Below are 12,986 nucleotides of genomic sequence, written 5' to 3'. Positions count from 1 at the left end.
CATAAACCAGAAAAAGGTGTCATAAACCATGGTCATGATTGGCAGCATGCCATGACTGTGGCATCCAATGAAGATAAAGCCATGAAGATAAACTAAGTATCTGACCTGAAATTTTACAATTTCAAAATCCATTCACTATTCAGGAATTTGAATATAAAGCTAGTTTATATGGAATGGGCTCTTTGAAGGAACATAACAATATCAACCACCATCAATATGATATTTTGTTATGCTTTCTGAGATAAATTAAGATTTAAAAATCTTAATGGTTTTCCATGTTTTTTGTTTCATAAGAATGCCTCTTTCCTCCCCTTCTGTCCCTCATGCCCCTCCCTCCCTTCTTAGAGGTGAACCAATTTGCACTCTGCATTCATGCTTGATAGGGAATTCAGAAAGTTTTGTTGCTATTTTTAGCTTGTGAAATTTCCACCAGGTGTTTACTGTCTGTTTGAATTCATTGAGGCATCACCCCAAAACTGAATTATTTAAATGAAAAACAAGACAAGTTCAAAACTAATCCCTTCCTACCTTAGCATTTCAGTGGACTGAAAAGAGGAGCTGCCACCTCCTCAAATCCAAACTCAAATCCACCAGGCCTATGTCACTCCCTTTCATGAAATTAAAAATAATATTTCTACAATTTCTTCCCATTCAGTTTACCAAAAGCGTAGTATAAGTGAGTGAAGTTCAGAATAGCAGATATTAAGAGTGGAATGGTATAAAAGAAATCATGGATAAACGGCTCCTTCCTATGAAGCCAAACTACATGTTACCCTCCTAAGCTGTTGTGTTTCCTAGTTAGCTTTTATGTTTATAGATTCTTCAGACAAACAAGACATTGAGTCAGAGGTCTTCAAACCTGGCAACTTTAAGACTTGTGGACTTCAAATCCCAGAATTCTTCAGCCAGCATAGCGGTCTGGAGAATTCTGGGAGTTGAAGTCCACAAGTCTTAAAGTTGCCAAGTTTGGGCCCCCCTGCATTGAGTATTCTTTCTCCATTCTTTTGTGACCAGTTTTTCTCAATGCTAAATGCTAAATGGTACATTATTCAAGTTTCTCTGATGTTGATAGACATATTCCATCAGGACCATTCATCTTTTAAAATAAATTTTGTGATAAGAGATGGATTTTTCTAATTCAGATTTTTTTTTGGCATGCTTTGAAGGATCAGGTATAGTAGCTAATTTTAGCTCAGGATAGAGTCCAGTCATTTAGACATTTGCTCCTATGACAGACTGCATGTGGCTTCATTTCTTCTTTTGTTTATATACATAGCAAGATTCAGCCATTTTTGGATTGTGTAATTGTACAATTTAAGACCAATTTTTGTCTCTTTAATGCCGGGTAGGAAAGCCTTTAGCAATTTGGTGAAATGTTTTTTCATCTGCAAAAATGTATGAGGAATTAAGAAAGCACAGCAATTTATCATGACAGAATATAGATTTGGAAATAACCTTAGTTACTCAGTGCATTCCTCAGTAAATTCAGGATTCACTAGATCAGGGATCTCCAACCTTGGCAACTTTAGACTTGTGCCCTTCAACTCCCAGAATTCTTTAGCCAACTTTGCTTGCACTAGATCATCTGTTTGTAGATCTCTAGAGAAAGAAAACCAGCATTATCCACTGATAATTCATTTAGTCCTAAAGGTCCTCTTGTATGTGATTTAAGAGTTGTTGTTTTATTGTTAGATGAATAGAGGTGTTCATCTGACATATCTTCAGAAACTACCTTCTTTTTTCTAATCTACCATGTATTGATTTTCATTGTCTTTCAATGGTATTGTGACGATTGCTGGGATATACATAGGCAAAATAGATTTGAGTTTCCAAAGCAAGATTTAATTTTTATAGAAGTTGAATTTAGCTTCTAGAATATTTCTTTTCTTTCATATTATATTGCCTGTCCTATGAAACCCATTTTACAATATGGATAGTGATGGGCGAACCCAATGGTGTTCGGGTTCGGCAAATTCGGATGAACTTTACGTAAAATTTGGCCGAACCCGAACTGTACCCGAACCCGAATGGGGAATCCCACCAAGAGATTCCGGTGGGGGGAAGCTTTGACTTCACGTATACCAGCAGGTTGCTAAGGACGCCAAGGTGATCACTTCCTGGATTCCATGGAATCCAGGAAGTGATCACCTTGGCATCCTTAGCAACCTGCCGGTGATGTAAAAGCTCCACCCCCGGAATCTCTTCATGGGAGGGATTCCCCAGCTCCTTCAAAGGGAGGTCTTCACGTAAAAATAAACATTGTTATTTTTACGAAAAAGGATGCTGCAGCGGCGCTGCAAGCAAAGGGTGCTCCTTTCACGTAAAAATAAACAATGTTTATTTTTACGTGAAGACCTCCCTTTGAAGGAGCTGGGGAATCCCTCCCACAAAGAGATTCCAGGGAAGGAGCTTTGACGTCACCGGCAGCTTGCTAAGGACGCCAAGGTGATCACTTCCTGGATTCTATGGAATCCAGGAAGTGATCACCTTGGCGTCCTTAGCAACCTACTGGTGACATCAAAGCTCTGAACACCGAACGCGACCCTGAAGTTTCAAAAAAATTTGTGTTCCTGTTCGGCATACCAAACACCGCAAAATTCGGTACGGACCCGAATTGTGCGAGTTCGGTTCGCCCATTACTAAATATGGATAATGATTCTAGCTCAGGAAACTCATCTAGTTTTATCCCAAATGTATTTTATTTTAAAGTTTTAAGAAGGTTCTGGAAAGAGGTTTTAGTTATATACATGAGGTGAAGTGACAGAGAAAACCACTTTTCCCCCCAGGGAATAATTTGTATGGAAGGGAAGGTGAGAAGAAATAATAGAATTGATAGGTTTTTAAATGGGCAGCTAATAGTTCCTTCTTAATTATCAATATAAATATGGTAATTTTAGAATAACATCCTGAAATTTCAGTAGTAGTTATTGTTGGCTAAATATATACAGAATGGCAAAATAAACTACAGTATCCTCTATAGTTTTGGTCAGATGTTTTACTGAATTCAGTGAGATATACTGAGACTTAATAGGAGACCATACAATACATTTTCAGCTCAGGTATATAAATTCTGACCTTTCCAGTTTTCATTAACAGGAACAACCCTGGGAGTTTTTAAAAAAAGATTGGACAACAATTTGTTTGAAATGGTACAGTTAAATAAAGTATAGGGTTTCCTGCCTGAGGAGGGGATTGGACTAGAATAGAGGTAGGCATAGTTGGCTCTTCTATGACATATGGACTTCAACTCCCAGAACTGCTGACTTAGCATGATTGGCTCAGGAATTCTGGGAGTTGAAGTTCACAAGTCAGAAGAGCCAACTTTGCCTACCCTTGGACTAGAACAGTGTTTCCCAACCTTTTTTGAGCCGCGGCACATTATTCATATTTTCAAAATCCTGGGGAACATTGAAAGGGGGGGCAGGGGGGGCGGGCTAAAGAAAAGTTTGGACAAAAAAACCCTCTCTCTTCCTCCCTTTCGCTCTATTTCTCCCTCTTTCTCTCTTTTCCTTCCTTCTCTTCTTTCTCTCTCTCCATCCCTCTTTCTTTCTTTCTCTCTTTTTTGCTCTCTTTCTCTCTCCCTCCTTCCCTTCCTCTATGTCTTTCTCTCTCCCTTGCTCTCTCTCTCTCTCTCTGTCTCTCTTGCTATCCCTTTCTTGCTTTTTTCTCTCTCTCTTGCTCTCTCTCTCTCTCTTTCACTGTCTTGCTATATGTCTCTTTCTTTCTCTTTGCCTCTCTTGCTATCTCTCTTTCTCTCTCTTTCTCTCTTTCTCTCTCTCTGTCTCTCTTGCTATGTCTCTCTTCCTTTCTCTTTCTCTTTCTCTCTCTCTCTCTGCCTCTCTTGCTAAGTCTCTCTTTTTCTCTTGCTATGTCTCTCTTTCTTTTTCTCTCTCTCTGCCTCTCTTGCTATGTCTCTCTTTCTCTCTTTCTTTCTCTATCTCTCTTTCTCTGCCTCTCTTGCTGTCTCTCTTTCTTGCTCTGTCTCTTTTTCTCTGCCTCTCTTGCTATGTCTCTTTTTCTCTCTCTCTCTGCCTCTCTTATATGTCTCTCTTTCTTTCTCTCTCTCTCTCAGCTGACTGCAAGCGGGAGCCCTGACGGCGGCAGCTGGACGTGCTGCTGGACACCGTATATGCCAGGCCCGCAGCGCCAGCATGTACGATGTCCAGCAGCACGTCCAACCGCCACCGTCAGGGCTCCCGCTGGCAGTCAGCTGAGAGAGAGAGAGAGAGCGCTCCCTCTCGCCACCACCTGGAGCTCCCTCTCGCCGCCGCCATCTCCCCGCGACTGCCTGCGGCCGCTGCAGCCACCCCCCCGCTCCTACCGCCAGTGCCCTCCCGCCGGGCCACAAAGGACACTTGCCGCCGACGCCAGGGAAGCTCCAGCTAGGCGGGGCGCTGCCGGTACTTCCGTCCTGGGGCTCCCGCTCGCAGCTGTCCCCCGGCTCCTGCTCGATGCCGCGGTTTTCGGCGCTCTCCTGCTGGGCCCCAAATAAGGAAGGCGGGAAAAAGGCGTGAAGAATGGAGCTCTCCTTCTTCCTGCCTTCCTTCTTTGGGGCCCAGCAGGAGAGCGCCGAAAACTGCGGCATCGAGCAGGAGCCGGGGGACAGCTGCGAGCGGGAGCTCCAGATCGGCACCGGCAGCGCCCCGCCCAGCTGGAGCTTCGCGGCACACCTAGGCCGCGGCACACCGGTTGGGAAACGCTGGACTAGAAGATCTCCCAGGTCCCTTCCAACTCTGTTATTCTGTTATTCATCTATTGATGAGTTTTTGCAATTTTCAGTAGGCTGTAAGAAAGCCTATCTAGTGTCATAGTTAAGGCAATGGACAGTATTGGGAGTATTCTGATTTCAGTCCATCCTCAGCCCTGGAAATTCCAGGGTGATTTTGCCTCCCTCACTCTCTTTTAGTTAAGTCAATTACAGTAGAGTTGTGATGAGAGGGAAAAAGAGGGGATACAGCATTGACTACCGTGATACAAGAAACAAAGTAAAAAGCTAATAAACTGTAATGGGTTGAATGTAGGAAAGCTTCCAGATCAGATTTTTTAAAAAGTCAAGCATACTGCCATGAACATGTTTTTTATCCTGTAGAACAGTAGTTCTCAACCCAGGGGTCAAGACCCCTTAAGAAGTCGAACAATTGTTTTGCAGGGGTTGCCTAAGACCATGGGAAAAGACACATTTCCCGTGGTATTAGAAATTAAAGCTTCTATTCTGGCACCTTGGAACTTATTTTTACAATTCGAAGAATCAGGCGTTTATAGTGCGGGTGCCCCTCTGACCTTCCTCCCAATCAGCTTAAAACGCTTTTGTTTATGTTTATGTTTATTTAGATTTGTATGCCTCCCCTCTCCGCAGACTTGGGGCGGCTCGGGGCGGCTTTTGGGAGAATGGGCGGTCTCCACAACATGAGGAACAGCATTAAAGGGTTGCAGCATTAGAATTGTTGAGAACCATTGCTCTAGAAGTAAACTATCAGTCAATGCAAAACTATTCTCATTGTTGCCTATCTTTTGCTGGTCAAACTATTATTTATTTATTTATTTATTTATTTATTTATTTATTGTTTGCTTGCTTGCTTGCTTGCTTGCTTGCTTGCTTGCTTGCTTGCTTGCTTGCTTGCTTGCTTGCTTGCTTGTTTCTCTGTCTGTCTGCTTGTTTGTTTGTTTGTTTGTTTATTCATCAAATTTATTGGCCATCCATCATAGCACAGGATATTGTTTGAATTCTATTGCTTGCGATCAAATAGTTATTTTCTCAGTTTTGCTTTTCTGCCAGCCAGCATATGTTTTCCATTGACTTTTTAGATAAAGTGCATTTAAAAGCTCGGGGTTTTCTTTGGGGGAAGCTTTCCACAGCTGGAGTATGGTAAAAAAAAAAAACACCAGGAGGAAGATTCAGGTGCATCCTTTCAGTTTCCTACCAGAAGCTATCAAAGGCTGAGATGCTTATACAAAAGCAGGTGGTTTAGAAGAAAGGCGAACAGCAGATATTTTTACCATGGAAGAACTTCAAAAAGAAAGAAAGAAAAATATCAGAATGAGTTATATATACCCAGTGGAGTTCCCAGAAAAAAAAATTAAGAAACTCCCCAAATAGAGGACTGCTTTTCTTTTTTGTAGCAACAACCAAAAAGTCCTGACTTTTGGGACATGTGGCATTTTTTAATGTGCGAAGAACTGGCTACAATTTGCAGAATCTGATTGTTTCCAGAATTCAGCACTGAGAAGTATGTAAACACCTTTACAAGCAAGATTACTAAATAAAGCAACATGAGTTTTCTGAGTCCCTCTTCTCTTGCAAAGCTTATCCAGCTTTGCAAAAATGGAATGCCTCCTTTTTGGCTTAACTGAATACCTCCCACTGCCAGGGTATATCTTTGCAGCCTTACCTGAGACAATGTTCTTCAGCAACACTTCTTCTCACTTAAAATCTACAAAAGTTGTGAGAAACATTACAGTTCATATCCTCTTAGAATGGTTGAAATAGTAAGGCAAGCTCACAGCTGTCATTTTAAGAGTTTTAGAATATTGAAATTTATTTATTTATTCTATTTTTATGCCGCCCTTCTCCATAAACTCAGAGCGGCTTACAACATGTTAGTAATAGCACTTTTTAACAGAGCCAGCATATTGCCCCCGCAATCTGGGTTCTCATTTTACCCACCTCGGAAGGATGGAAGGCTGAGTCAACCTTGAGCCGGTGATTAGATTTGAACTGCTGAGCTACAGATCTACAGTCAGCTTCAGTGGCCTGCAGTACAGCACTCTACTTACTGCGCCACTCCAGCTCTTTTCCAAATTATTCTTGTTTTGGGGATTTTCATATATCATTATTAATCCAATAATGCAGAATACATTTTAGCAATGGTTCTGAAAGGTTTTAAATAAAATGTTATTTATGTGCTACCTCATGGTGCTTCTGAAAACACAAAATACTCAGCCTTTTTTTAAAATTAGGATATATCAGCTTCTTTCAAGAAGCTTTCACAATCCATATGGATAGTTCTAAGTCAAGAACTTCAATTGTACTGCTCATCCCTCCTATCCTTCCATATCCTATTATCTAATCCAAGGACCCTCAATTTGACTAAGACTTGTGGACTTCAAACTCCCAGAATTCCTCAGCCAGCCATATCTTAGAGTTGTCATGTTTAAGACCCCTAATACCTGGATTTTCCAGGGTCTAGGCATAGTACATACCTTCTATCCACATAATCCAATTCATCAAACACATGTTGGCATGGCTGATTTGTTTATTTATTTATTTGATTTATGGTCCCAGATCAGTAAATAATGCATAGTCATAGGAAAAGGGCATATAGTATTGCTGAAATATCATCGTTACAATTTAGATTGCAACAAAACTCCTGGTGACTGGAAACTTTTGGAGACACTGTTATTTATGAGCTGAAAACAGAATCAACATTGATTGGCAGACAGTTCTTTCCAAATATAAAACTTACAAACCTAAATTGAAAATATAATCATATCCAAACTATTTTAGTGACTTGCCACAAATGATTCCAAAGTAGTGGCCATCATGTCTAAAACCCCCCAAAAAACCAAGAACTCTTAATGGAAGTTAGCATTTGAGCTAATATTACTTCTTCCAAGTTCCAACCTATTTCGAATGCAGCAAATCTGTTTTGTAATGTAAGTGATGTCAAGAGGAATGAATACTGAGAACGCAGTCCTGTTACTTGAAATCCATTATCACAATGCTTATTCTGGGGATAGGCAGTTTTTCAGGAAACTGAAAATAAAGATCCCCTTCATTCAGAATCAATTTACTGCATTTATATTTGCTAAATGGCATGTCATTCTGTATTGCTGAGCAATGAAAATATGAAAGGAGAATAACATTGGCAGTTAAGGTTCATTAAACAAGTTAAATGAATGTTTTCTACATCGGAACATAAAAGAACATTTCTGTATCAAACTGAATGTTGAGTTTAAAGTTCTATTCAGTTTTGATATCAGAATTGAGAGAGCCAGTCAAATGCAATGGATCAGGCATCAGACTAGAAATGGGGAGTTGATAAATTCTAGCTCTAGCTCAAGCACAAAACCAGCTGGCTGATTTTGGGCCAGTTTCTTTCAGCCCTAGGAAGGAGGTAAGTACTCTCCCCTCCACTCCACCCCAACTCCTTTCCCTTCTCCTCCCCTCCCCTCTCCTCCTCTCCTGGAAAATATTGAATGTAACGGTAGGATTTTATTGATCTACAGTACATTGTGCATATGACTGATTATTTTATCAAAAAAGCTGAAAAATATGGAGGAAGGAAAATGTAAAAAAATACTATTCAACAACGACAATAACTATGATGGTGATGCAAAATTGCACAAACTGATTACAAGGGTAGACATGACTGAGTTGCTAAAGTAATCCACTTGTCATTATGAAAAAATACAACTTACCTGTACCCAAAAAGTCATGGGAACATATAGTGAAAAAAGTTATCGAAAATGAAAAAGTGAAAATCTTGTGGAACTTTCGAATACAGACGGATCATCACTTGGAACACAACACTCCATATATCACAGTTGTTCAAAATTGAAACTTACAATTTATTGATATTACGGTATCAGAAGATGCCAGGGTGGAAGAAAAACAAACTGGGGGGAAAAAATCACAAAATACCGCAACCCGGTCACCAAAACTATGCAATTATGGATGAAGCATGTAACAGTGATACCCATTGACATCAGGGCACTTGGTACCATGTCCAAGAATTTTAAAAAATGCATCAAGAAATTGCAGTTTCCTGCAATAACGCCAGCGGAACTGCAAAAAACTGCATTACTCAAAACATTGTATGTCTTAAGAAGGTACTTGGTTGAAATCTAGGACTGGCAACAATCCATATTAGCACCGGTCAATGATATTTGTGATGCATTATTGAATGTTTAGTGAACTGTGTTTCATGTTTAATGGATAAAGTAGTAGTAGTAGTAGTAGTAGTAGTAGTAGTAATAATAATAATAATAATAATAATAATAATAATAATAATAATAATTTTTCTTCTGTGGATTTTTATATTGTATATTTTATTTTGGGACCATGTTCATGTTATTTCCAGAAGCCAGCATGCTTAAGATCAAATGTGACTATGGTGAAAAACAAGATGGAATGTTGAAGGCTGAGCCATTAGAAATTGAAGAGCCACCCAGGATTCTCTATAACTGCAGACCGGAATATGGAAACTATGATAATGAAGAACTGGACAGGCATTCTGAACCATGTGACCTTGTCAAATCAAATACTGCAAAACTGAAGTGTGACATTTGTGGATTGGGCTGTGTCAGCCTCAACGTTCTGGTGGTTCACAAGCGCAGCCATACTGGTAATTATCATTCATTCAGAAGGAATATCTCATTTGAAACTACTTGATCCGAGGCTGTTGCAGTAGCCACTGCAATGCACTAAGTTGGGCAGAGCCCAGGTAGTGATCAAGCAAGTTAGAGTGGTACATCATAAGCACCGTGCATCTATGTATGTTGGGGAGGATTAGGGTACCTTAAGGATGTTGTTATTCTTATGCACTCTGAAAGGATTTTTTTAAAAAATAAAGAAAGCTACTGATTGGCAACTGGAGGAAACTGCAAAATAACCAGAAACAGGTTTTTCCCTTTATTGCATTAATACTTAACTAGCTTGGGCCAGTAGAATAGAATAAATCAAACCCATGGTTCTAATGGCAGAAAAATTTGAATTTATCTTTAGCTAAGACTATAGTGCTGTAATAATGACTCCACTACTCATGCCCTTTTTAAGGTGAGCGCCCTTTCCATTGTAATCAGTGTGGAGCTTCATTTACTCAGAAGGGAAATCTTCTCCGCCATGTTAAACTTCACACTGGGGAAAAGCCATTTAAATGCCACCTTTGTAGCTATGCTTGTCAAAGAAGAGATGCTCTCACAGGTCACTTAAGGACACATTCTGGTAAGTATTTATTTCTTTTAAGATTGATTGACTTTATTCCTTTATTTCTGTTTTTTATCAGCTATATTTTAATTCTTTATTGTTTGAATGCATTTTAAAACCATAAATGAAAAATTAAGCCACAGGTTCAAATCCCAGTAAGGGTGTGGCTATCTGATGAGGGCAAATAAGTCCGAAGTAGATCTACAGTAGGCTCCTTTCCTTTTCATTATCAGCAAAAATATTTTACATACATATATACAGAGGGGGGCTACTGCTGGGAATGGGGGGAACGCAGCGGGATAGCGAAAATGGAGCTCTACTTCAGAGCACCCAATTTGCACTGGAAGATGCTGAAAGAAAATGCAGGGCATCCTGCATAAGCCACGCCCACAGTGTGGTAGTAAAAAATTTAGTAGCTCTTCACTGCACACATACATACATACATACATATCCAATTTCATGATAGCTCCATCCAAGTGCAGGGCATCTTGCATAATGTTGTACTTTTTGATCTGTAAAATTTCATTTATTTGTTCTTTCGTTATTGGAGATAACTTTTCCTTGCCATGTTTCCGTGTCTCTCTGTGCGTGGGTATATTCTTGAATTCTATGTATGTACAGTATTTGTTTACTGTTCTCAGATTAATACATGGAGCAGAAAACAGAGTTATTTGGTATTTCTCCCTATAGAACTGCAGGTCCATATTGTACGCTAAGTGGAAATTAGTTCAGTTTCCTTAACAATGATCAATTCTCCTTCATGTTAACCATGAAAAATCATAAGTAAAGCCTCTATACGAATCCATTAATCACATCAGATTGATCAATGTGATACAACCAATCCATCATAGCAATAGCAATGAGTCGGGGTGGCGCAGCAGGTAGAGTGCTGTACTGCAGGCCACTGAAGCTGACTGTAGATCTGCAGGTCAGCAGATCAAATCTCATCACCAGCTCAAGGTTGACTCAGCCTTCCATCCTTCCGAGGTGGGTAAAATGAGGACCCTGATTGTGGGGGCAATAGCCTAGCTCTGTTAAAAAAGTGCTATTGCTAACATGTTGTAATAATTAATCTAGTCTAAGGAGAAGGGCGGCATAAAAATCGAATAAATAAATAAATAATAGTTTGTGTTGCAACAAATCCTCTAGCTACTGAGGCCTTTGCAGCCCTCTCCCACAAGGAAGAGAGGGAGGCAGGGAGGGAGAGTTAGGAAGGAAGGAAAGGAAGGAAGGAAGGAAGGAAGGAAGGAAGAGAGGGAGGCAGGAAGAGAGGGAGACAGGGAGGGAGAGTTAGGAAGGAAGGAAGGAAGGAAGGAAGGAAGAGAGGGAGGCAGGAAGGAAGAGAGAGAGGCAGGGAAGGAGAGTTAGGAAGGAAGGAAAAGGAAGGAAGGAAGGAAGGAAGGAAAAGGAAGGAAGGATGGAAGGAAGGAAGGAAAAGGAAGGATGGAAGGAAGGAAGGGAGGGAGGCAGGAAGAGAGGGAGGCAGGGAGGGAGAGTTAGGAAGGATGGAAGGAAGGAAAAAGAAGGAAGGAAGGAAGAGAGGGAGGTAGGAAGAGAGGGAGGCAGGGAGGGAGAGTTAGGAAGGAAGGAAGGAAGGAAAAGGAAGGAAGGATGGAAGGAAGGAAGGAAGGAAGAGAGGGAGGCAGGGAGGGTTAGGAAGGAAGGAAGGAAAGGAAGGAAGGAAGGAAGGAAGGAAGAGAGGGAGGCAGGAAGAGAGGGAGGCAGGGAGGGAGGGTTAGGAAGGAAAAGGAAGGAAGGATGGAAGGAAGAAAGAGAGGGAGGCAGGAAGAGAGGGAGGCAGGGAGTGAGAGTTAGGAAGGAAGGAAGGAAGGAAAGGAAAGGAAGGAAGGAAGGAAGGAAGAGAGGGAGGCAGGAAGAGAGGGAGGCAGGGAGGGAGAGTTAGGAAGGAAGGAAGGAAAGGAAGGAAGAGAGGGAGGCAGGAAGAGAGGGAGGCAGGGAGGGAGAGAGGAAGGAAGGAAGGAAGAGAGGGAGGCAGGGAGGGAGAGAGGAAGGAAGGAAGGAAGGAAGGAAGAGAGGGAGGCAGGGAGGGAGAGAGGAAGGAAGGAAGGAAAAGGAAGGAAGGATGGAAGGAAGGAAGGAAGGTTGGAAGGAAGGAAGGAAGGAAAAGGAAGGAAGGATGGAAGGAAGGAAGGAAGGAAGGAAGGAAGGAAGGAAGGAAGGAAGGAAGAGCCCCTCTCACTGCTAATTTATCCAACATGGACAAAACTATCTAATGCTCTGCAGTTTATATCTGGACAGTTGAGATATACCTGCAAGGTGGTCATATTGGCATCTCCCTAACGGGACCTAAAGTTCAAGAGCCATGAGCAGGTATTAAGCAAGAGGTCTCATTAGCATGGAAATGTAGCTGCAGTGCTTCCAAAAGTAAAGCAAAGTAAATCTCTAGCTTTGCACTGGTTTCCAGTATATTACTGATGAATCATATATTGTATAAATGAGCTGAGGTTTCCACTGCTGACAGCATGGAAATACATAGCTTCAGACAGAGCCAACTTCTTCAAGTCAAAATGAGGTCTTGTGTGTTATGATGTCATTGTACAAATGTTGTCAATTAAGTAATTGCCTGTGATATCATTTCACTCTCTCTCTCTCTGTCTGTCTCTCTCTCTCTCTCACACACACACACACTTTATCCACAGACATTCATGAGACCATAGCTTTAAAAAAAGATTAAAGTACCTTTCTTGTGCAGCATTATCCATAGAAAAGCCAAAGAGCTTCTTCCTTCTGTTAATCAGATATACAGTGGTACCTCTATTTAAGAACACCTCTACCTAAGAACTTTTCTAGATAAGAACCAGGTCTTCAAGATTTTTTTGCCTCTACTTAAGAACCATTTTCTACTTAAGAACCCCAGCCCGGAAAAATTTCCCAGGAAATTTGAGAGCGGCACGAAGGCCCAGCCAGTTTCCTGCCATTCCCCCTTTAATCCTGGCCATCTTGGGCTTTTCTGGGCTGCCAGAGGAGCCTTTCGGTGGCACTTAAGGAGGCTTTGGCAGCCCAGAGCGAACAGAGAATTTTCCTTTCTCTGGCTGCATAG

General features: G+C 41.2%; 1 protein-coding gene across 5 annotated transcripts in view; it reads left to right on the top strand.

Annotated features, from left to right (window-relative positions):
* The window catches only part of IKZF3 (IKAROS family zinc finger 3), a 62,691-nt gene that overhangs the window by 15,188 nt on the left and 34,517 nt on the right, over positions 1-12,986 (top strand). For 3 of the 5 annotated variants that reach the window (XM_070767303.1, XM_070767306.1, XM_070767305.1), the window contains 2 exons: positions 9,081-9,344; positions 9,776-9,943. In XM_070767303.1, the coding sequence (XP_070623404.1) occupies positions 9,081-9,344; positions 9,776-9,943 (432 nt within the window). The remainder of the gene's footprint in view (positions 1-9,080; positions 9,345-9,775; positions 9,944-12,986) is intronic. The other 2 variants (XM_070767308.1, XM_070767307.1) reach the window with 1 other exon arrangement.

The sequence above is a fragment of the Erythrolamprus reginae genome, chromosome Z (genome assembly GCF_031021105.1).
Source record: "Erythrolamprus reginae isolate rEryReg1 chromosome Z, rEryReg1.hap1, whole genome shotgun sequence".
NCBI lineage: Eukaryota > Metazoa > Chordata > Lepidosauria > Squamata > Dipsadidae > Erythrolamprus > Erythrolamprus reginae.
This window is presented reverse-complemented; position numbering and strand designations above follow the sequence as displayed.